Source organism: Hippocampus bargibanti, linkage group LG03 (assembly GCF_051943395.1).
Source record: "Hippocampus bargibanti isolate YZ-2025 linkage group LG03, ASM5194339v1, whole genome shotgun sequence".
Taxonomy (NCBI): domain Eukaryota; kingdom Metazoa; phylum Chordata; class Actinopteri; order Syngnathiformes; family Syngnathidae; genus Hippocampus; species Hippocampus bargibanti.
Window position 1 is genome coordinate 24,031,619 of NC_142736.1, and position 22,725 is coordinate 24,054,343.

Below are 22,725 nucleotides of genomic sequence, written 5' to 3' on the forward strand. Positions count from 1 at the left end.
ATCACAATGGTAATGTATGTACCAATTGTTTTTCTAAAAATAATGTATTGGTTATTGGATTGGATTTGCCTTTAGTAGTCTCGCAGTGGAGAAATTTACATTTCACAGCAGCAAAGTTATGAAAGAAATGAAAGTAGAAAAGCAAAACACAGGAGCTGCAGGAAAGGCAGCCACTCTCGCGGCGCCGTCTTGAAGTCAAAAGAAAAAAAAAAAACTAAATAACAAATAACATGACAACATAAAGACACAGAGAGACATTCATTCTTAAGCACTTTCTGTACCCTCTTTCATAAAGCAGTTCCAGATGAAAGAGGAGAGGATCAAAGCGTCTCTTCACCAGTGGATCAGGGTGGAATGTGCACATTGACTACAAGCTAAATGTTGAAAGCAAACACGCAGCTGTAGCATCCATTGACGCAAAGAGATTGTCTCACATCTCCTGTCCCACATAAATCAGCTTCAATTTCAATCCATATACACATTGGCGCTATGCGCTGACGCTCCTTCCTTCTTATCGCGGTCTCCTCAAGACATGTATCCATCCAGCCACAGACTGTCCAACAGCACCGACCTTCCACTGAACAAAGCGGGGCTGTGAAGATGCTGCCCATTACAGGCGCAAAAAAGCACAATGGCCCCAGAGCTGTCCAGCGATGACAGTCGAATGGCACCGACATTCCTCCCATTCAACACAGTACTGGCATATCCATGCTGCCGAAAAGGCGCAACCGCTCAGCACAGTCTCCTCCTTGATGAATGTCGTGGTCAAAAATGCTGAAAAACAATCCGTATCCGTTCCACACGACGCACAACAACATTACTCAAAATGTGTGATCTGTATGGAACAAGGCATCCCTACGGGCCATGTTTTGGAGTTTTGCACTTGAGCTATACTCCTGCAGCAAGTTAAATATAACAAAAGATGGATTTTACCTGATTAAGTGCTTGCCTCAAATTATCGGTGTGATCAAAAGAAGAGCGAGAGGAAGAAAATGCTCTGTTGCTGAAGTTTGCTTGTTTTAAAGATGACGGCTTTTCACTATATGTTCTATAATTTGCACTTAATCACATGACAATGGTTCTCAGTCGGAAAAGGGTGGAGTGCCCTCTCGCGGGTCGCAGAGGAGATCTTGCCTCAAGTGGAGGAGTTTAAGTATCTGGGAGTCTTGTTCATGAATGAGGGTGTGAGGGAGCGAGAGATCAACATGCAGATCGGTGCGGCGTCTGCCGTTATGGGGACTTTGTACCGATCTGTCCTAGTGAAGAAGGAGCTGAGGCAAAAAGCAAAGCTGAGGCAAAAAGCGAAGCTCTCAATTTACCAGTCGATCTACATCCCAACCCTCATCTATGGTCACGAGCTATGGGTTGTGACCGAAAAAACGAGATCCCAGATACAAGTGGCCGAAATGAGCTTTCTCCGTAGTGTGTCTGGGCTCTCCCTTAGTGATAAGGTGAGAAGTTCGGTCATCCAGGAGGGGCTCAGAGTCGAGCTGCTTCCCCTCCACATAGAGAGGAAGCAGATGAGGTGGCTCGGGCATCTGATTAGGATGCCTCCTGGACGCCTCCAGAGTGAGGCGTTCCGATCATGCCCCACTAGCAGGAGACCTCAGGGACGACCCAGGAAACACTGGAGAGACTGTCTCCCAGCGAGAAGAAGTGGCTGGAGAGAGGGAAGTCTGGGCTTCCCTACTGAAGCTGCCGGCCCCGCGACCCGACCCCAGATAAGCAGCAGAAGATGAATGGATGGATGGATAAATCAACATCATTTTTTCATTTGACTAACTGTTCCAAGTATGCATAAAATATGTTGCTGCATTTTCATGATGGTGGAAAAAAATAGAATAGAAAAATAGAATTTGCTCAAAGATAACTTTCTTGACTTGCACATGCACAAACTGTCACTGATTGTTGTGGCTTGGCAAAATAATTTATGTCATATCATATCTTTGATCCTCTCCTCCTTCATCTAGAACTGCTCCATATCATCACAAAGAGGGTACAGAAAGTCCTGAAGAATGAATGACTCTGTGTCGATTGTTTTGTCATATTGTCTTTGTGCTGTCATTTTATTTGTTATTTAGTTTTTTTTTCTTTTGTTCTTTTGACTTCAAGACGGCGATGCGAGAGTGGCTGCCTTTCCAGCAGCTCATGTATTTTGTTTTTCTACTTTAATTTCTTTCATCACTTTGCTGCTGTGAAATGTAAATTTCTCCTCTGTGAGACTAATAAAGGCAAATCCAATCCAATCCTTACTTAGAGTGCAAGACTGGATTACGGGTGTATTTATTTTCACTATCATTTGAAGTACTGCATCAATAAGATTTGTCATTTTCCCCAAAAAAAACTAAAAAAATCTCACCATATACTGGGTGCCTCGGTCCCGCTGATTTCCAGGAAGTCATACTTGTCTTCCATTGAGAAGTCGTTGAAGACAAGGGCTATCGTGTCCCCGGGTTCGGCTAGGATTGACCACATGCAATCCAGATTGTTGTCATACTCAGCAGGGTAGCTGGGACTGGTTATTGAACCCGCGGTGCCTCGCAATGTGCCTCCGCATGCCCCCTCAGCTGGAGAGAGAAAAACGAGACCGAATGAATGAGACGTGGTGTATGAGATGGATCGTTCAATATCTTGGCATGTCTGCATTCTGTTTTCAGTTATTTATTTGATGGGTGATCCGTTCATTTTCTGCCTCGTTTAACCTCATTTGAATTAGAAAGTCACATTGGTTAGATTTGTTGTTGCAATCTGATTTATGACTGATTAATTTATTTCTACGCCACATATGTTAAACAGAAGATGCAGCATGAGAACATGCAAACTCCTCATGCCTAAGCCATGAGTCAAACACTGAAACGTGTGAAGCACACATTATTATCATTACCCACCACAATGCCCTTCAGTTTCAATGTGGATATGAAACCAAATGCATAAACAGCATAGAATAGAAAAAATAATAATACAGTGAGACCTTGGTTTATGACCTTAATTGATTCCCAGACAGAGTGTGTAAGGTGAAAAGTGTGTATCCCAAAAATTAATTTCCAATAGGAAACCATTAAAATGAGAATAATCCGTTCCCAGGTCCCCCAAAAACAATTTTCTACTTTCTAATTTTCTAAGCCTTTAAACTACACAAAATAGACCTTATTTTATGTATAAGAAATGTGCTATAGTATTATGATAAAAGAAATAAACTGTACAATAAAGTCATTTTATTTACCTTTGTGATGGTCGTTAATGGCTTGATGGAATGGAGTGTCCGGTTTCCTCAGCATTAATCACTTGATGAGGAACATAGACTTATTTCACCATCTTGAGGAATGATCCCTTGTAGGTCCTTTCTCTGTGATAATTGTATCTAGTTCTTCATCAATTGTGATCTGTTTAGCTGGGTTGATAGCTTTTTGCAGTGTACAGATGACTTGTGCGGGTTATTTGTGGAGCCTGATTGTTGGGATATTTTAACTGTTTTCTATCCATTTTCTCAATATTCTCACACTGTCACACTTTTGTTTTTTTTTTGTTTCAATCACTGTCATCTCCCTTTCGTGTGTGTGTTTTCTCACTCTTTGTGTTTTCTAACCCCCCCCCCCCACCCCCCACTGCTGCGTTCTTGAACAATCACGTGGCTTTAACCGAAGACTGGGGGCAGGGAATAGAGGACAAAAACAGTGGCCACTATTTTATTGTTAGGAGAACGGGCTCATCGCGAACGACACATCACTTATTGTGGCAGCTCCGTGTGTATCCAGAAAAATACTTCATATGCTAAGGTAAAATTTTCAGAAATGTAACCGAGGTTTCACTGTATATGACATTCCACTGTGCCTCAACATTTCACACAATTACAATACAATATAATGAAAAAACTCAAATTAGGATGTTGAAAGTATTCAACACCATTTTAAAAACTGCTGATACAAAAATGTATTTGGGGGATAGTAGTTTGCAGTCATTGCGTCAAATCACACAAATTTGGAGTTCAGCAGAGACAGCTCCTGTGATTTAAATTGTGTCTCCACTTCCCGTTCACCCGTTCTACAGCGGAAACATGCATAGCTTTCTTCATGTTTGCAGAATAATTGACCATTAGAGGAGGGGTTTGTGTCAAGATATGAGACGAAATCTGATTCATTGAATGCTTTGTTACATACAGTAGTTTAAACAAGACTTTATGGTGATTTTAGGTAATCAATACACAGGAGCTTCTCATCCGTCTCCAGCTTGTGACCTCATGATCTGGGCTCTCCGTTCTCACGACCCAAACAATTAGTTTTATATAGTGTCAGGGTTATGTCTGTAGATATACTGTATTTTTCCCCATCAATTACCAGTCGGTAGACAGTCCCTTTGGGAGACGGCGAAAGTGCTTGTCTCAGTCAAGGATAAGAAATAAAGAAAGGCAAAGTGCAGTTACCTCGACAAAATGGTGAAGGGAAGTCCCACTGTGCTCCACTGCCCGGTGATACGATACATGTGAGGATATTGTGCCCCTCTAGCACAAAACCAGACTCGCAGCTGTAACGGATTTTGTCCCCAATGTTGTACCGTGCACCATGAATTACTCCGTTTGGGATCAGTCCGGGGGTGCCACATGTATGGCTGGCCAGGACTAAAACACAAAATAAGAATAGATTAATGATATTTCTTGACTTTTGAAAAAAATAGTGTGTTAAAATACTGAAATGAAGTACCAATTAGCCACTGGTGTCAGAAACCTTCCTGGACATTTCAATGTTTTAATTGTTTTTTAAGACCCCAAGGAAATGTTTGTCTCTATGTTGAATTTGATTACTTTTTAAAAACCCCAATGATGCAAGCTGTGTACCCTCCATTCATAATAAATACTTCAATAAGCTGTTAAATGTACTTTGATCAAGGAACTTTGCTACTGGAAGAGGCAGATTTATTTCAGAAATGTATTAAATATTTATTTCACCAGATCGTATCACAGAGATTAGAGATTTCTTTTCTGAAACACAAACTTGGAAGACTTCAGACAGAATATAGACTGAAGGGGGCAAAATGATCACACGCATGCTTGAAAATAAATGCGTTGATTATTATTAAGATACCAACCATCATTACTATTAGCACTATGTCATTTTACAGATAGCGTCGAAAATAAACTTGCCATCTATTGGCAAAGTAATAGAACACAATGACCTAAGTTCAAAGCACGTGCATTTTGAAGCACACGACAGTGCCTCAGAGAGACTTGCAAGCCCACCACCAATTCTAGCTTTCCGGTTGTCCGTGTAAGTGCATTGTAAAACCTGCTGAAGTTACTGATCCAGTCAATTTGCAACGAGTTGATTTGTGTCCATCGCGTATCGGCAGCAGAAAGACAGGAGTGAAACATTTCAAACACCTATAAGGTGAGCCACCACCCAGGTAATATAATTTGCATTTACGAGACCTATGAATATATTTTTAAAAAAGTACAATGATGTGAAAGATTTCTGGTTGTATTTTATTGCTATTAAAGCACATATCTATTTAATATCTCTGGGTTTTTTTTTTTTTTTCAAATTACAACAAATATAAAAATATCTCTCCTCCTCAAGCACATGATGTCGTCAGTTGTGTTGGATGACACTGTAGCAGCAGCTAAAGGGAGTTTGTGGTCTAACTGGGCCAAAAATCAATCTGTGGCTGCAGCCAACATGCCTCGGCTCCTCAAAGAGTCCAGCGACAGTCACTGAAGTAACAACCTGGAAAAAATCCACATATTCCAACCCTGGTGAACACAGTGTGTTTTGTGTGCTTGTACAATTGGAGCATGTTAACGTGTTGCTTGAGTAATGTGCATCCAAATTTCTCGTTGTGTGTCTGTACGTATGTGAGTGTTTAAAATAAAATCTCTCTATATTTAAGGGATCCTCAGTTTAATCAGTTTGTGTAGGCTGTTCCAATTAAACGCTGGCATGGTAATTATACAAAGCTTCACCATGAGACCCTGAGAACTAGGACAGAAAGAAAAAGAGGGGCGAATGGTGAGGAAGATAAGTTGACAAGAGGAAAGAGGAGGAGAGCAACAGGAGTGACTGGAGATGCGTAGATGAAAAGAGGCCATACAGAAGACACATCTTATCAGACTTAGCTGAAATGGACAATGACACATTGAAATGAACTGCGTTGGGCACAAAATAGATTATTCTCTATACAGGTGGAAATTATTGTGTCCCAAAGTCTTGGGGCCATGACATCCACAGAAATACACTGGGTTTTAATTGCCCTTAATCTTAAGGAAAGTGTCACTTGGAGCCCCACATGAGCCACCCTTCGCCCCCCTATAAAAGACCCGGACTAACTTTGGTTGCATCAATGGTCATCTTGTGCAAATATGACATGCAGTTAGCTAGATAGCTCTGCATATACCCCGAAAATGTATCTTTCCTCTTGCATTGTTGTTTGGCGTAGTCACTTTAGATTGCCCCGTTGTCGGCCATGGGCGCATGCTCATCTCTGACCAAAAGCAGAAGAGGAAGGGGATTAAAAAAAATTAAGATGTCAATGCCAACATGTCGACAGAGACAATTGAATGGCGGCCCAAGACAGAACTGCATTTACTCCATTCAGTAAAGGCTAATTAAGGTATTAATTGTATGAAGTCAAGCATCTGAGTAGCGTGATGCAAACTCAAATGAGAAACCATTGCTTGCGCAAATATGGCGCCTGCTTGGTCCCAAAAGAAACTCAAAGCCCTGACAGCCCCGAGTGAAGCCAGGACGAGACAACAAAAGGACTCATGTGTCTCAGCCAAGCGATTAGTCACACATGGGTGCTCAAACCGCCTTGTGTTTGCCAGACTGCTGTGTTTTCAGGCAGTGCGCTGCACAAAGGTAGTCCCTCATTTAGGATAATGTCTGAGGTAGTCATCTGAAACAATTGGGGGGACATTTTAGAAGGCTATGAAACACACATACATGCGCCTAAATTCTTGACGAAATTATCATCTTAATAGCTTTGTGCCATCAGGGACAGTCATCGTTTAGATGCTTCTGATGTTCTTCAAGACAGCCAATGTCGATAGGTGCACTGACTCGGTTTTTGAATACTATTTTACATGTCTTACTCTGTATATACCTTATTGTAATTAAATTTCATCATCAAATACACTCTATAATCTGACACTTCGTGACCTTTATCACTATGCAACTATATACAGTATATTAATACATGGGGTTTGTGGCATTAGCATGCCGATCCCACAAAGTGTCAACATTGAGCATAATTATCGAGGTAAAAGCGCAATTTCTGGTGCATGTCTTCGACAATCTCATTGACAGAGATTACGTTTGTAAGTGAGGAAAGAGGGACCAGAATTGTTATGTGTGTGTAAAAGTTAAAGTAAGAATCACCAACAGTTCCAAATGTTTTATGGGTAATCCTATGGGTGTGCATGTATGTGGGTTGTGTACGTCTGGTGTTGTATTGTAAGAATAACCAATGAAGCATCTTTCATAGGTGTCCCCGTGGGCCATCCGTAGCCCGAGGACACTTTATTTTGATGCCATGGCAGCTCAACGTCAGTAAAACATAAATTATAGACAGAAAGCATCAATTAAGGATCAAGGGAGTAAAATATAAGAGCTGAAAGACTGAAGTTATAAAGATGCTTTTAAGAGATCGGAGAATGTGACTGATACTGACATCTCATATGGCTCTGGGTTTGAATCATTGTGTGGCGCTTACATTGCAACATATATCCTTGGCTGGAAACTCGGTAAAATCGCAACACACACAAATATTTTCTGCAATGCATCCACATATTTATTGTCACTATTTTGAGGTTTCACAATCTGTCCGGGTGATACAAGTTATTATTTAGAGCATAACAATGATTTGCCTACACTGCAACTTCAAACAATACAATCAACAAAACCTGCCTTGCCAATTTAAAATATCTCATCCACCCATGCATCCATCCATCCATTATTTTTGTTATCCACTTTATCCTAACAAGCCTATCCTAGTTGTGTTCGGCTGGTGTACGGTGAACACCCTGAGCCGGTTGCCATCGCAGTGGATGAGGAGGGGAACAGCCTCCATGTTAACGCTCACACATGGGGACAATTTAAAGAGCTTTTTCAGTCCATAATGAAGGCTCTTGCAATGTGAGAGGAAACCGGAGTACCCAAAGAAAACCCATGCAGGCCGCAGAAGAACATGGAGACTCTATATCGGAAGTCTGGAGCCCGGATCAAACTCACGGTCTCTGCACAATGCGCAAACCACTGAATCACCCCCACTAAACCACTTCATAATATTTCAAATCAGGAATATGATCAGTGAGTGTCATAAAATGTACAAATTGTGAAATGTAAATTTCTCCACTGTGAGACTAATAAAGGCATATCCAATCCAATCCAATCCAATTCCCTCAATGAAACACGTAGACACACATACAAAGACACACACACCCACACACAAATACAAAACCTGGCTATGGTCATCCGCAGTACCTCTCTTTTTTTCCCTCGAGGTATGGTGATGCATATTAGTAAGCTGCATGCTAAAAATAGCTAAGCAAACATTTTTTTAAAGGCTCTCATGGAAACACAGTGGCAATTGCCGCCGGTTAAAAACGAGCCCGCGACCTGGATGCCTCTATTAAGTTACAGTCTACATCAAAAGGCAAGGCCATTCCACATGAGTGAATCAGTCAAACTGAGGCCGAAGAGTAGCAATTAGGGCCTTTTTATGTTTTTTTTTCATGCAATGATTAGTGCAGAAGTGGAATGCAAGGAGCGATGTTAAGGCAGATTATTATATTATGTTATTAAGTATATGATGCGTTGTTCTCAGGAATCATGGTACAGTAATATGGCATGTGAGCACAAAACTGGGCGTGTTTTAAAAATCAATAAATCTCATTAAATATAGTTTTAATAACTAAATAGAAAGAAATCGTGCTTCAAATCAAACTTTCCTACCGTGTGCTAAAACAAAATAAAGTTAGTTCTGCGTCAAGGAGGATAAGTGGACACCAAAGATTGAAGTATAAAATATTCCAAAATGAACTATATTGGCAATAACGTGCAACATGAAGGCAGAGTAAATATTATGTTGTGAAGGTCCTTTTTTCTACTGACGTAGTGGCGTCATTTTATAGATGGTGTGGGACTTGATTACAAAAATATTATGCTCTAATTACATTAGATTCTGCCAGTGTATTGAAACAACAGTTTTTAAATATTTGACATCACAAAAAGAGCATCAATGGGTGTTGGCATGTCACAGACAGGAAGAGGTTACTTGGCTTTAATTCACTGCTTAAAATTCACACATGAACAACACCAAATGTCTCTATGACATTTATTTTATACGACTTTCACAATCAGCTGTTTTTGGACTTCTTTGTTTTTCTGACAACCATGTCAAAGATGTGTTAGATGTGAAATTTCCCCATTGTGGGACGAATAAAGGTATTCTGATTCTGATTCTGACAAAGCAGAAACTACTGATTAGATCATTGGCTTCTAGTTTAGTTCAGTCACATTTCTGCATAGGTTGAAGGAAAGTGTATGAGCATGGTACTTTCATCGTCTTTGCTCAAATATGTGTCAAACAAAGGAATACTTTCACAAGCCGGGAAAGTGAAAGCAAATGAAATTTGAATAATATCTGCAAAACCTGGAGCAGATGCTGCATTAATTACACCCTAAATTTCCCTTTGCTGGCAAAACTCGCAAAGTTCATGTCCGGTTTCCCATGCCTATAAAGTGACCAAGCAGAACAAGAACAAATGTCAGATTATAAGCACTGGGATTTCACCAGATGTAAGAGGCAATTTATCTTTCATCATATCATTTGACATAACATTTGACATATCACTGCAAAATTAAAAAAAATACATATAAAATACAAATACAATAAAAATAACTTGAACGTAAAAAAATGTATAAGGTTATCCTTGTATTTCTATTGGACTAAGTTACTAATTATCAATGACGAATGAAGTTCAAAATAACAAAAAAAGAAAAAAACAGTAATACAGTATTCCGTCTCCATCGAACAAAAACGGAATACATGTCCACTTTTTAGCAGCAATGGTTTGACCCAACTCGAAAGTATATAATATTATGCTTTAACTTGTTCAATGAATATTTAAAATGCAAAACATTTACGATTGCAGCGAATTGTATTTGTTTTTTTTTTATTCAGTAGCGCAATATTATAAAAGAGCACGTGTATGTAAAATGTTTATTGTAGAGTCCTCTGAGTTGTCCATCAGTTGGTGTTCTAGTTCAGAACCAGTTCTCATTATGCTGCAGTTAGTTCACTTAGAAGCAAATAAACACATTGTTTCAAATGATGTTTTACATTTTTAGCCATATTTTTTTAACAATTCTCAGGTGCCTTGATGATTTAGTCACCAAGCATTCTAGACACTTTATTCTGTGGTCAGAGGACCATTCCAATAATCAATAATCCAACAGTCTGTCGAGCAACAGTTGACAGTTTTACCACACATTGTTGGTCACTTCTTGAACAGATGAACTCAAAAAACAAGTACATGTACAACATTTTGAGAGTGTCACTGGTAAGTACAACTGATATTATGTTGGTGTGCTTTTATTTTGAAGGCCTGACGTTTGAGAGGAAGTTTGGCAAATGTGCTGAAAGTGGTTATTCACTTCATTAGTTATTTAAATTTATGCCAAACCGTTCTTTTTTCTTTTGTCTATCAATTATAGTCATCCTTTTTTAAACAAAGTGAAATGGCGCTGTTTTATATGATTCGGGTTTCAGTCAAACTTTTTTCAAAGAGAATAAACAGATAAGCAGAAGCTCCACTGTATATACAACCCGATGAATAAGACACAATCTGAGCTTTGGGAACACGTCACCTCGCAACAAAGTTGTTTGGCTACAGAGATAACATAACGAGCTAACCTGACACGTAACCTACAAACCTTTCACACAGAGTTCTGACAAGCTCTATTATCACCACCAACGTTGTCGTGACTGCGTGACTGTTGTACAGCAGAAACACCCCAGACGTGGGAGGATAAATACGCTACTGCAAATGGTCTTCATGCTTTAAACAAACCAAATTGCATTTGGTCTGTTTAATACTAACCAAATTTGTCAGTTTGTATTTGTCACGTTCTGGTTGGCGACCAACAGGTGGCGCTGTTGGCCCCGCCTGCACCTGCACAGGTGTTGGTCGTTCCAATCAGTGGCAGACCGTCACGTTCTGGTTGGCGAGCAACGGGTGGCGCTGTCGGCCCTGCCTGCACCTGCACAGGTGTAGGTCGTTCCAATCTGTGGCAGTTAAAAGGACTCCCGAGTCCCGGCACGACCATTCGAGTTCGGGTCATTGTATGTGTTTGCTTCACCCTGTCAAGTTTATTTCATCTTGGCAGATTTTTACTCATGGTTTTCTTTGATACTTTGTAGTTTTGTGTTCAGATGACTTTGATGTTTGAGATTTTGTTCCTGCTGACTTTATTTTAATACAATTTGTCAAAACACCTTGCTGCTCCCTCCTGCCTGTTTTTTTTTGGGATCCACAACCATCACCACCCTGCAAACATGACAGTATTTATTTTAGATGGCAGTTTTTCCGTAGGACATCCCCTCAGAGTTTATTCTGCATACATGTAAGACGGTAAACAGATTGCATTACAAACACTGCATTCAAATTGACTATTGCTGTAAACCCAGCAACGTGTAATGGCTACATTTCTGTATTACCCTAATGTAAATGTATTAAATTGTCCAAAGAGTGGCTTCTCCACATTCCTTTGGCAGAAATATATTGTAAGGGCAAATGACATTTCCAGCAGTGCTTCTCATCAATCACCCACTAAACAAAGTAATCACTGGAGCAGCCGCAGTCTGTTAAACACCAACTCGGCACAACCTTTCCTCCTTGACGATAGCGCTGAGGGTCGTTAATACAGAAAGTCCCTGTGTTGCTGACAGGGATCGCAGATTGACCACGTGTAAATCAGATTTTTGGAACAGAATGAGAAAGTGCAGAGTTTGGAATCATTCACCTACAACTCCTATTCTATAAATCTGTTGGAAATCCAATCATAATAGTGATTGCCATTGGTGCTTGAAATAAAAATTGGCAAATTCGCTGAATCAGAATGCATTATACCAGGGGTCGGGAACCTATGGCTAGCGAGCCATATATGGCTCTTTTGATGATTGCATATGCCTTGCCGATAAAACTAAATACAGTACATATTCTCGTTTTTTCGCCGTTCATTTCCTGTTGGGGCTGCAGTTGGCGAAAAGAACAATTTTGATTGGATGACACTGACCTAGGTTGGTGGAAAGCGCAGTTTTAATTGGATGATACTGCTGTCAAGTTGAAAAGGGTAAACGCCCCTTTAAATGAGCCGAACGAGTGCACTTCAGCTTGTATGCACCAGAGCATTTGCCTTTGAGGAGAGAAAAGGTTCTGATTCTAATTTGCAATGAAACAATAGCATCGATGAAATAGTCGAATGTCAGTGACATTTTAACAAGCCCCATGTTAACGTTAGCATCAATATACTTCTGCGACAAGCATATTGCAAATAGCAAGTGTGGAAGCATATGCCGTGTGCAGGCTAGCTAGCAGTAACTTCGCCTACGAGGAGCGGAAAACCATTCATCTTAACGGTGAGTACTATCACAAAGTTATTTTAAATAATACATTTTGTTGAAAAGTGGCCGCACGTGCGTGCGTGTTTGCGTGCGTGTGTGTGTGTGTGTGTGTGTGTGTGTGTGTGTGTGTGGCTCTCACTGAAAAACATTTCTAAATATTATACTTGTATGGCTCTCTTAGTCAACAAGGTTCCCGACCCCTGCATTATACGCTAACAATACTACGGTGGTGAATATTTTGAAACAATTTTGAAACGTTCCATTACAACAGACCGTCACCTCTTTCACATATGCTGGATTCTCCTGTCACATCTGCACATTAATTAACAATGACTTGATGATTGGAGCGTATTCACATATTTTGATGGATTATGATGGGACAATTTAGACCAAATGTGCAGGTGATATGATGCCTGTAAAGCATCTAATAACTGGGTTATCACATACAGTAAGCTGTGATGCAACATGCCTGGTTATAGGATGATATATTTTTGTTATTTATTTTTCCTCCGGGAATGGGATAGAAAATGACTGCAGTCGATCAGAGGCTACACAGTGCAGGTGTGTGAAAAATAAAGTGTGTGTGTGTTTGTGTGTGTGTGCGCGTGTGTGTTTTTGTTTTGCTGTTGTAGCTTATTGATGTGTATATATCATTTTGACATATTTGAAGGAATATGTTGCAGTTTTCCACTCAGTGTCAGCAGCTTGCCATCTCCTTGGACTGATTAATCACTCCAAAAGGTGCCATGGCTTTTCTGACAGTTTATGACGGACAATGCATCACATATTGACATAATAAAGGTTGTCATACAAATGCATTTGAGCATTTGATCTTTAGTTGGACTTTTTCACTCAAAATTGAGGTCTTTTACAATGAATCACAATTCAATGTCCTCAAGAAGGATTTCTCATCAATGAAACAATGAATTAACCATGGGAAATATGTTTTTTTTAATACGAGCAAAATATGCAATTACAGTAAAGTCTCGTTATATCGATATCGGATATATCAATAGTCCCGGTTATATCGATACTATTTCTATGCACGCACGGAGAAAATTACATGCAAACAGGGTCGGATATATCGATAGTCCCGGTTATATCGATATTTTTTCGGACTCCCTTGAATATCGATATAACGAGACTTTACTGTATATGTGAACTGAATTGAGGTCTTCAGATGTATAAGATTTTTATCGGAGGTTTAAGCAACATGGCTTTACAAATCTTTTTACAAGTAATTGTTGGGCCTACAAAGACCAAAGTCAAGCGATATTGCAACTAGGTGAGATACCAGACATGCAAAAATGTGTCCTATCCAGTGCCGGGGTTTTTGTCATTGTCACTTGAATTCCAGGACCCACAGAATATTGAGTTTTAGGACAACAGAAACATTCAATGCAGCGGAATAAACCTTAGACTCTTTTCTATCATCACAAAAAAATAATTCATTGCTAAATTATTTTGGGTCTGGAGTTATATGAGCTTGAAATGAGGGTGGCTAGGGTGGCTGTCCAAAATAAAATGCGATATATATATATATATATATATATGGTTTATATAGCACTTTTAATATTGCTGAGGCTGGAACAAAGCTCTAACATGCAAAAAAAGGGAAATGCTGACACCTTGTGGAAGAGGGAAAACATTGCCAGAGGTCTGGCCAGCGCTTCATCGGCACCCAAGCAGGGGAAAAAAACCGAACTAATACGTCATATTTTCAATTCCTGGATAAATTTGTGAAATGAAGTGAATGAGTTAAAATCCTCACCAAAATATTTTCATTTCTGCAGATTTTCTCAAAGACACCAAGTTCAGGCATTGTGACGGATTAAAAGTGAGGCTTTTCAGTTGCTTGACTATCTGTTGGGGATGTTGAATAGGGAACTGTCTCTCTTATCTACTTCCATGTTCACTGTGACAGAAAGAATGAATAGTCAAGACTTACATCAGCTTTCAACCACCATGATGACAGTGACACACACCTATTCTCCACGAAGGGCTCCAAATAAAATATATATTGACTTGAAGAGCTGAGGGACGATTTGAAAGCTAATGCGTGAAAAAAAAACTCCCACTACCCCAACTATCATGATGACTACCTACTACTGGACTACCATTACTGCTGATCCAAAGATAGAAAATCAAGACTAGTTTTGCTTCTGCAGCATGACTGATGTGCCATTGAGCATTGCACAATATATTTAAAAAAACAGGTCAAATTAAAATGTTAACCCTTCCTGTGCACCCTGTAAACACACTAAGCCCGTCAACACACCTCTTCTGATGGCATGTTCAACAATGGTCCTCGAACCTCGTGGTTGCTATGGAAACAATGACCCAGCCTGAGGCTATTGGACTAGTGCAGGGGGGCCGACATGTGGGGTGATCAGTCTGTGTCACTAAGAATGTACACAACACAAACAACGACACAAAAACATCCCCAGATATTTACACTTGAAAGCAGCGTACATGAACATATACGTGTTTTTTTTTTGTGTTTTTTAATGTACTGCTGAAGTGTACATTTAACAACAACTACATTAATGTTGCACACGATTTAAAAATAGCCATAAAGTCTATGGGCAGAAGACAATTGATAAGCAAGTCTCAATGCTGAATAAGTCAATCCATTTTCCGTACCGCTTATTCCTCATTAGGGTCGCGGGGGGTGCTGGAGCCTATCTCAGCTGTCTTCGGGCACGAGGCGGGGGACAACCTGAATTGGTTGCCAGCCAATCGCAGGGCGCATAAAGATGTGAACACGCAGTGGCTCCCCTCTCCCGGCAAATTGGCGTTTTGTCTTTGTGTTGTCATATTTGTTATTTTTGTTTTTCCCAAGATGGCGGCGCCTGAACACGCAGCGGCTCCCCTCTCCCGGCAAATTGACGTTTTCATGTTTATTATGTTTCTTAAGTCATTATAAGTGCCTTGCATGCTGGGTCCGAGAGGACAGTAATTTCATCTGTGTTGTATGTCATGCATATTAGCATATTTGACAATAAAGCTGACTTTGACTTTGACTTTGATGTACAACAGTCACTCTCACACAATTTTTTTGAGTGTGGGAGGGAACCGTAGGACCCGGAGAAAACCCATGGGGGAGAACCCGGGGAGAACATGCAAACTCCACCGAACCGGCGACCTCTGCACTGTTTTTTTGTTTCCTAACTGACATCAGAAAAACATTTTATAGCGTCTAAAATAACCAAAGCACACGGGCTGATATTTTTAGTCAAATGCAGAACACCAATAAAAATAACTTGAAGTGTCCAAAAACGACTTCAAAATGAAACTGGAAATGGTCAGTTTCAGAGGGTCCCGCCCCTTTGTTTGTGGTGTAACGCCAAGACGTCTTGCCTTGCTCGAGAATCAAAACAATGGCTTCAGATTCGGAGAAGATGCTTTCTTGTTACTCATCCAGTTATGAATATAATTCAAATTGTTCTGAAGAGGAAAGCATATATGTTTGCAATAGATTAAAGGAGTCCTCCCAAATCAATTCGAGCCGTCAAGGACAACATGTAGTGTCCCAGAAAATGCAAAAGATGGCGCCAAAGCTCAGTTGTAAATGGGCTGATTTGTCTGCTGGGAATTTGTGTCAGCAAATATCAAATAGTAGTCTTGGTGCAACACACAACGATTCACCATCGCGTTATTTATGTGTTTTCCTTCTGATTTCGGCATCAACACCGAAGAACACGAAGTTTTCAGACCAAACAAAGTACCGCAAAATGCATTGTGTGTCACTTTCTCGGTCAGGGGGCGTTCCTAATGTGACGTCACGTCGGGGATCGTCATCAACTCGAAAAAAAAGACTTCCTGAATATTCAGCGTGAGTCTTAAAACGTAAACTATAGCTATATGCAGTGGAATCTTTGTAAAATACGCTCAGCAGAAGTCATTTGAAGTGATTTTACAAATTATGGACACAACTTGTCCGGGGCGTCGGTTGTCCTTTAAGGTTCTGTGCATGCCACTGAACCAAATAAAATCAAAGGGCTGGAGCTCCAAACCCTTTCAAAAAACGGCATACATTCACAGCACGGCAGACAATACTGCAGAGGGGAGCTGTGGGAGATAAAACAGCATTAAACTTTTAAAATTTCATCCCTTCCCGCTGTCCCTTATCACCCCCCCCCCCCCCCCAGGAGAAACCCTGGCTTTTCAGTCGCTGTGACGCCTGTCAGTAGTGCAATGAAAACTCTGACCTGAGCCGCAGCGTCCACGGTGAGAGTGATCTGCCCTCAGGCTGTGCTGTTAGCAGAGGGGACATTGACACGCAGGAAATACCATAAAAGCGTGTATGCATCCTGTAAACAACAATGTGCGTGGTTGTATATGTGTGTGTGTGTGCGTGTGTGTGTAAGTGCGTTAGCGTGCGTGTGCGTTTGTGATGCGCATGTACAAGTCTTCACAATCATGTGCAATAGGGACTTAGTGGAATACAGGACAGCCATCGACGGACATAGTTTGTCATAATGTACCAATGTACTTACAAGGTTCAATTCAAAAAGTTGGCAACTACATGTAACAAGAAATGCATGATATTAAACATTCAGGGTTTTTTCCCCACATTTGATTCATGTCACTTTCTTTTGTATCTCTTCATTCAAACACGTTCCAGTATTAGAATACATTAGTATGTCATATGATAATTTCAAATATTTTTTTGTGGTGGAACAGAACATGTTATTTATCTCCCGAGTTCTTTTAATTTTAACTTCTTTTTTTTTAACGTCTTTCTCATGTATTTATCGCACATCCATAACCAACAATGCTAATACTGAACAGTGCGACGGAAAGTTGCTTGAGCCTATCACAACTGACCTGTATGTGCAATTGTATTGACAAATGTTACTTTTTTAAGTATGGGAGGTTAAGGGGGCGGGATTGGGGGAGGGGTGAATATTTTCTTTTTGTTTGGGGTGCAGGAGCATCACGAATAAATTAAAAAGCATTTGTTAAATTTCATACAAAAGAAATCACGGCAGGTGTGATTTATGACGTGTCAATTATTTTTCCTTTTACTCTCAGATATACTACGATGACCTTGGAGTGACTGGCCACAGTATTCATGTTACTATAACATTAAAAGTGTAATTTTTTTGGCGATTATTTTGATGACACTATGTCTGTTAGCTTTGCCAAATTCACAGCAGTTCGAAATTAGCCCAAAAGAAACATTTATCAAATGAATACTACAAACATTGCATCAATCCGGCGGAATTTTTGAAACAGCTGTCGTACCAATGTGCAGGTGTTTCTAACGACGGGGCCGCTGAGTGTCATGAGGCTAATCGTGTATATTTCAAGCTCTGTGGGAAAACAGATTATTAGGCTTGAACATGAGCAATACATTCATTAGCGTGACAGAATCATGCAAAAACTAGTGAGATTTACGACGCTAATGACATGGGCTTGGAAGTGAACAAAGTAGAGCAGATCAATACAATAGGAACACGGGTGTGGATCGCCCCAATGTTTAAATACACATTCATCATCACCGCCTGGGCTGCTTGAGGCAACACTCGCTCTTCCTAAATGCGCACAAACAGGCATACACAAAACAAGGTCTAATGCATCTTCATTTAGTCTTGCTGTCCTGTGGGCACATTTACATGAGTCAACTCACTTCGCCGAATGGATGGATGGGCTTCTACTTGTCTGTCTATGTGTTTATGTGCGCGTGTGTGTGTGTGTGTGTGTGTGTGCGTGTGTGTGTGTGTGTGTGTGTGCCCGCCAAACTTGCCCAAATTATAGTACAAACAGTGTCTAAAACTCATGACAAAAAGCTAGCGAACAACAGGGCAGATAACTGAAAAGTTGCCTGCCCCATTTTTCCCAACTTGAAGCAAAATGAGACCAATCCCAATAAGAAACATTGTCACAAAGTATAAAGTTTGTTTTTAAATCAAGAATGCACCAACTACAAATGCTGCCTTGCTTAATTTACGTCAAATGCGCATGGCTGTAAATTTTGCTACAGTAGTCGATTGTCATTGTGGTGCACAATGCAACGTTTGCATTGATTCCTACGAGTGTGTGTGTGTGTGTGTGTGTGTATTCGTCGGTCTGTCTGTTTATCTTCTTGCATATTCCTTGAGACAAATTTATTAACTGATCAGGGATATTTTTCACATTTGAAAGACAGTTAATAAATTGGGTTGTAGTGTTCTTACTGTGCTTGTACACACTACATTTAAAGGACAACCGGCACCATTTTTTGTTTTTGTTTCCCACTGACATCAGAAAAACGATTTATAGCATCTAAAATACCCAAATCAGGCAGGCTGATATTTTTAGTTAAATGAAAAACACCAATAAAAATGACTTCAAAATGAATCCGGAAATGGTCAGTTTCAGAAGGTTCCACCCCTCTGTTCGTGACGTCACGCCAAGACGTCTTGCCTTGCTCGAGAATCAAAACAATGGCTTCAGATTCGGAGAAGATGTTTTCTTGTTCTTGTTCTTCTGAAGAGGAAAGCATAAATGTTTGCAATTGATTCTAGGAGTCCTCCCATATCAATTCGAGCCGTCAATGACAGCAATGTAGCACCCAGAAAAAGCAGAAGATGGCGCCCAAGTGTCATTCTACACGCACGTGTGAATCAATTTCTTTTCCTGTTTGTTTATGTTTGTTTTGTTTTTGTATGTATTCAAAGGCTGGTTGGATCCCTTCCTCTTTGTAGACCTTCGAGGATCTACACGATACTTGCTCACAGTCTTCAAACTCAGAAAACGAGTATGTGTGTGTGTGTGTGTGTGTGTGTGTGTGTGTGTGTGTGTGTGTGTGTGTGTGTGTGTGTGTGTGTGTGTGTGTGCGCGCGTGGGTTTGGGGCAATTCGGTTGCGCATCGGAGCATGCATGTGTGCAAAGCAGTCAATTTCCGTGGTAGGTGACAGTTCATGGTCCCTTGGGCAGCAGAGAATTGTGGGTAAACACAATGTCACACGTATTCTCATATATCATGAAGCTGACAGAAAGATGCACCGACACAAATAAATCCCGCACACTGATATGTGCGTACTTACCAATGTTGCATTGTTTTTCTTGTGGGTATCAGGAAGCCATCTCACAAATTCTAAAGGATAACGAGGTAAATAGATGGATAAAAACACAGGTATTGTCACCACTTGACTTCTATGGATCCAAACATTACTCCTACGAGCTGTTTCAACTCACCACCACCTCATTTCGCTCTCATCCTTCCCAGTCCGCAGTCTGAGTTAACACGAGAACCTCTTGCCTGTTCTGACACATCATGTGGCTGCTAAGTGATAAGAGACACGTATATGCCACATACCTGTGTCATTTTATGAAGACATAAATGCTGGATTGCTTCAAGTGTCATGTCGCCGATAGTGTCGTGGTGCACTCGCCTGACTTGTGAGTGATCAGGGTGGGATAAGTGCCAACTTGTGACAGTGTGCATGTTAATGGTCATTTGTCTCAACATGTGCCCTGCAACTGACTGTTGACCAGTTCCGTGTACTGTATAGTCTGATGGGATAGGATCGATAATTCCCCACAACCCCGTTTGGGTATTGAAAATGGAGGGTTACCTCGAGTGACATAATTCGGATTTTTTCTCACTCAACATGTGCTGTGATAGGACGTCTTAAATAAAAAATAAATAAATAGAGTATCTATCATCTATCTATCTTTCTAGCCGTTGATTTGTCGATCCATCGTGACGTCTATCCGTCGATCCATCCATCCGACCGACCTACCTACCTACCTCATGAAAGTGCCATGAAATTGCATTTACTTTTTTCTGTTTTTAACAAATGAGTTTTTTATGTCATGTTTTTTGCTTTTCACTAATGAAGGGTTTGGTGAACGTGAATAGGAACTGTTTGGGTTCAATACCTCTAAGAAGGTGAGAAACTGCTGCTCTAATGATATTCTACATGTTTAAAAATATATAAATAAATAAATGTTTATCGTGGATTGACATTCAGTTAAAATAACCTGTCAAGACAATCGCCTGTTTCACATTTGCTTTATCCAATCCCAGATAAGTGGATGTTGAAGATAATCATCGACTCTCCCAGTGAGAAACACAGCTAAGATTCACATGATGCACATGAATAATAATGACAGTGAGCCCTTTTTCAAGAAAAAAAAAAAGTGCATTTAGATGATGGTAATATTTAGTTACCATGGTTCTTAATCCAGTCACGGCAGAGGCTATGAATCACCTTCACATATGTGTGCCATGGCACTTTTCATATGAAAAAGTGGGACACCCATTTAAATAAGCGGGTAGGTGTGTGGGCATTCTTTGAATGTAAAACAAAAGATCAATCGTCATACCCGAGAAGCATCTGTGTCAGCTTATTAAATTAGATTGGTGTGTGTTTTAGCATTTCAATCAGTGAAGCATTTCAACCTTGAAGTTGAACAACCATATGTTTTGGGCTTCTCCTCTTCTATCTAATCAGTCAAGTATACAAATTACTTTTGACCTCCCCGACTGTTCCCGTCGTGGCGTCATAATGCCCAATGGAGCAGCTAAATACCTTGTCAACATGGCAACACAGTCTTTACATGTCCATGCAGGTCAGAGAGAATGATAATACACTTGTGGGAGAGAACATTGGTGAGCACATGTCAGTCTCATCGTGAGACGAGGCAGACTGAGATTCATGGCAGCCTCCATCAGTCCATGCACTTATTCACCGATGCATTAAGAACACGCAGATGCACAGGTTGTGGCGTGATGTAGACAGACAAAAGAACACGCTATCTTTCCCTGATCCACCTTCTTCTCTCATACACACACAGGCGGCAACAAAAATCACTCATCGTGTAATTAACCTCTTTTGTTTCATTCATCAGTCACTCTAAGGACGGCTGTTGAAAACAAGAAAAATGAACACAAAGCCTTAATTACACTGAGGGATAGATGATATTTGATCAAACCAAAAGCAAAGATATTGTATTTAATCTGCCAATGCTTAAAAAAAGCTAAGTGAGAATGTTTGTTTTGTTTTTGTTGATTGGCTGCTTTGTTACTCAGTTAAAGGGATGCTTGATTGGGCTGAACTTTGGCACTTGTATAATGGGGCTCTATGTCAAAACGTCAGCACCAAAATGCACCCCTGTCAAAAACTCTATTCTGAATTCATTTTCTTTTTTTAGGTGTTTGTTTTGTGTGTGTGTGTTTTATTTATTATTGGGACGGCTTTTCGCACAAGTTATAAGGACTAATATTTCCAGGCAAATGCATCTTTGAGTTTGTCATTGAAGGAAAGAGGCGAATAATATAATATGATTTCATGACTTGCTTTGTCACGTTTTGTTGTCACCAAGTGTCTGAAAGCAGTGACGAATTGTCACATGCTCACGTTTGCTTGTGTTCACTTCATCCTGTGAAAATATGTATGGATCCTATTGACATGTAAGCCCCTATGAGCATTTACGTTTGTAAAACCTTCTGAGTAAGAAGAGTTGGTATGCCAAGTAGAAAATACAGGAGCAGGAGGTCGTATCGGCCACATTGATGGGACCTTCCAGATATTCCCACTGACAGGGTGATGGGTGGGAATGATCAATGTTACTCAATAAGCCAACAGGCTCGTGAAGTCAATTTACACGGAGGCACTGTGATTGAAAACAAGTAAAGTGGACACAGTCAACACTCAGCATTCCCCACACAAACCAGAAGCGCCTCTTATCCACTTCTGCAGACGACATAACCGACAAGTGACACACAAGGCCGAAGACAAATAAACACAAACAAATGTGAGTTTTGCCCGTCATATAAACCTTAATAATTATACAAATACTGCTGATAGTTTAGAGGCTCGGGAAATCATTTACATTGGGCCTCGTAAACCTGTCAATACGATGCCAGCATATTTATGGTCTGAACAGTGAATAGTCCAAATGTCATCAGTATTCATCTTAATTATCCAAATGATGGCCTCTTTGTAAAAGAGAGCAGTGTCATCAGTCGACTGCAGTGAGAACGACAACAAACTGTCATGTCCATCTGTCCATGTTCTGTTTAGCTTCTCTTGTTGGAGGTCACCACAAAGGTCTCCATGACCAGATAACTAACTCTCATCAACAGGGACCCTGGTTTGTTTACTGCACGGAATG

General features: G+C 40.4%; 1 protein-coding gene across 1 annotated transcript in view; it reads right to left on the reverse strand.

Annotated features, from left to right (window-relative positions):
- The window catches only part of csmd1a (CUB and Sushi multiple domains 1a), a 379,749-nt gene that overhangs the window by 190,384 nt on the left and 166,640 nt on the right, over positions 1-22,725 (reverse strand). Inside the window, exons 4-5 of the mRNA XM_088992707.1 lie at positions 4,421-4,615; positions 2,360-2,567 (exon numbers count right to left, since the gene is read on the reverse strand). Of these exons, the coding sequence (XP_088848833.1) occupies positions 2,360-2,567; positions 4,421-4,615 (403 nt within the window). The remainder of the gene's footprint in view (positions 1-2,359; positions 2,568-4,420; positions 4,616-22,725) is intronic.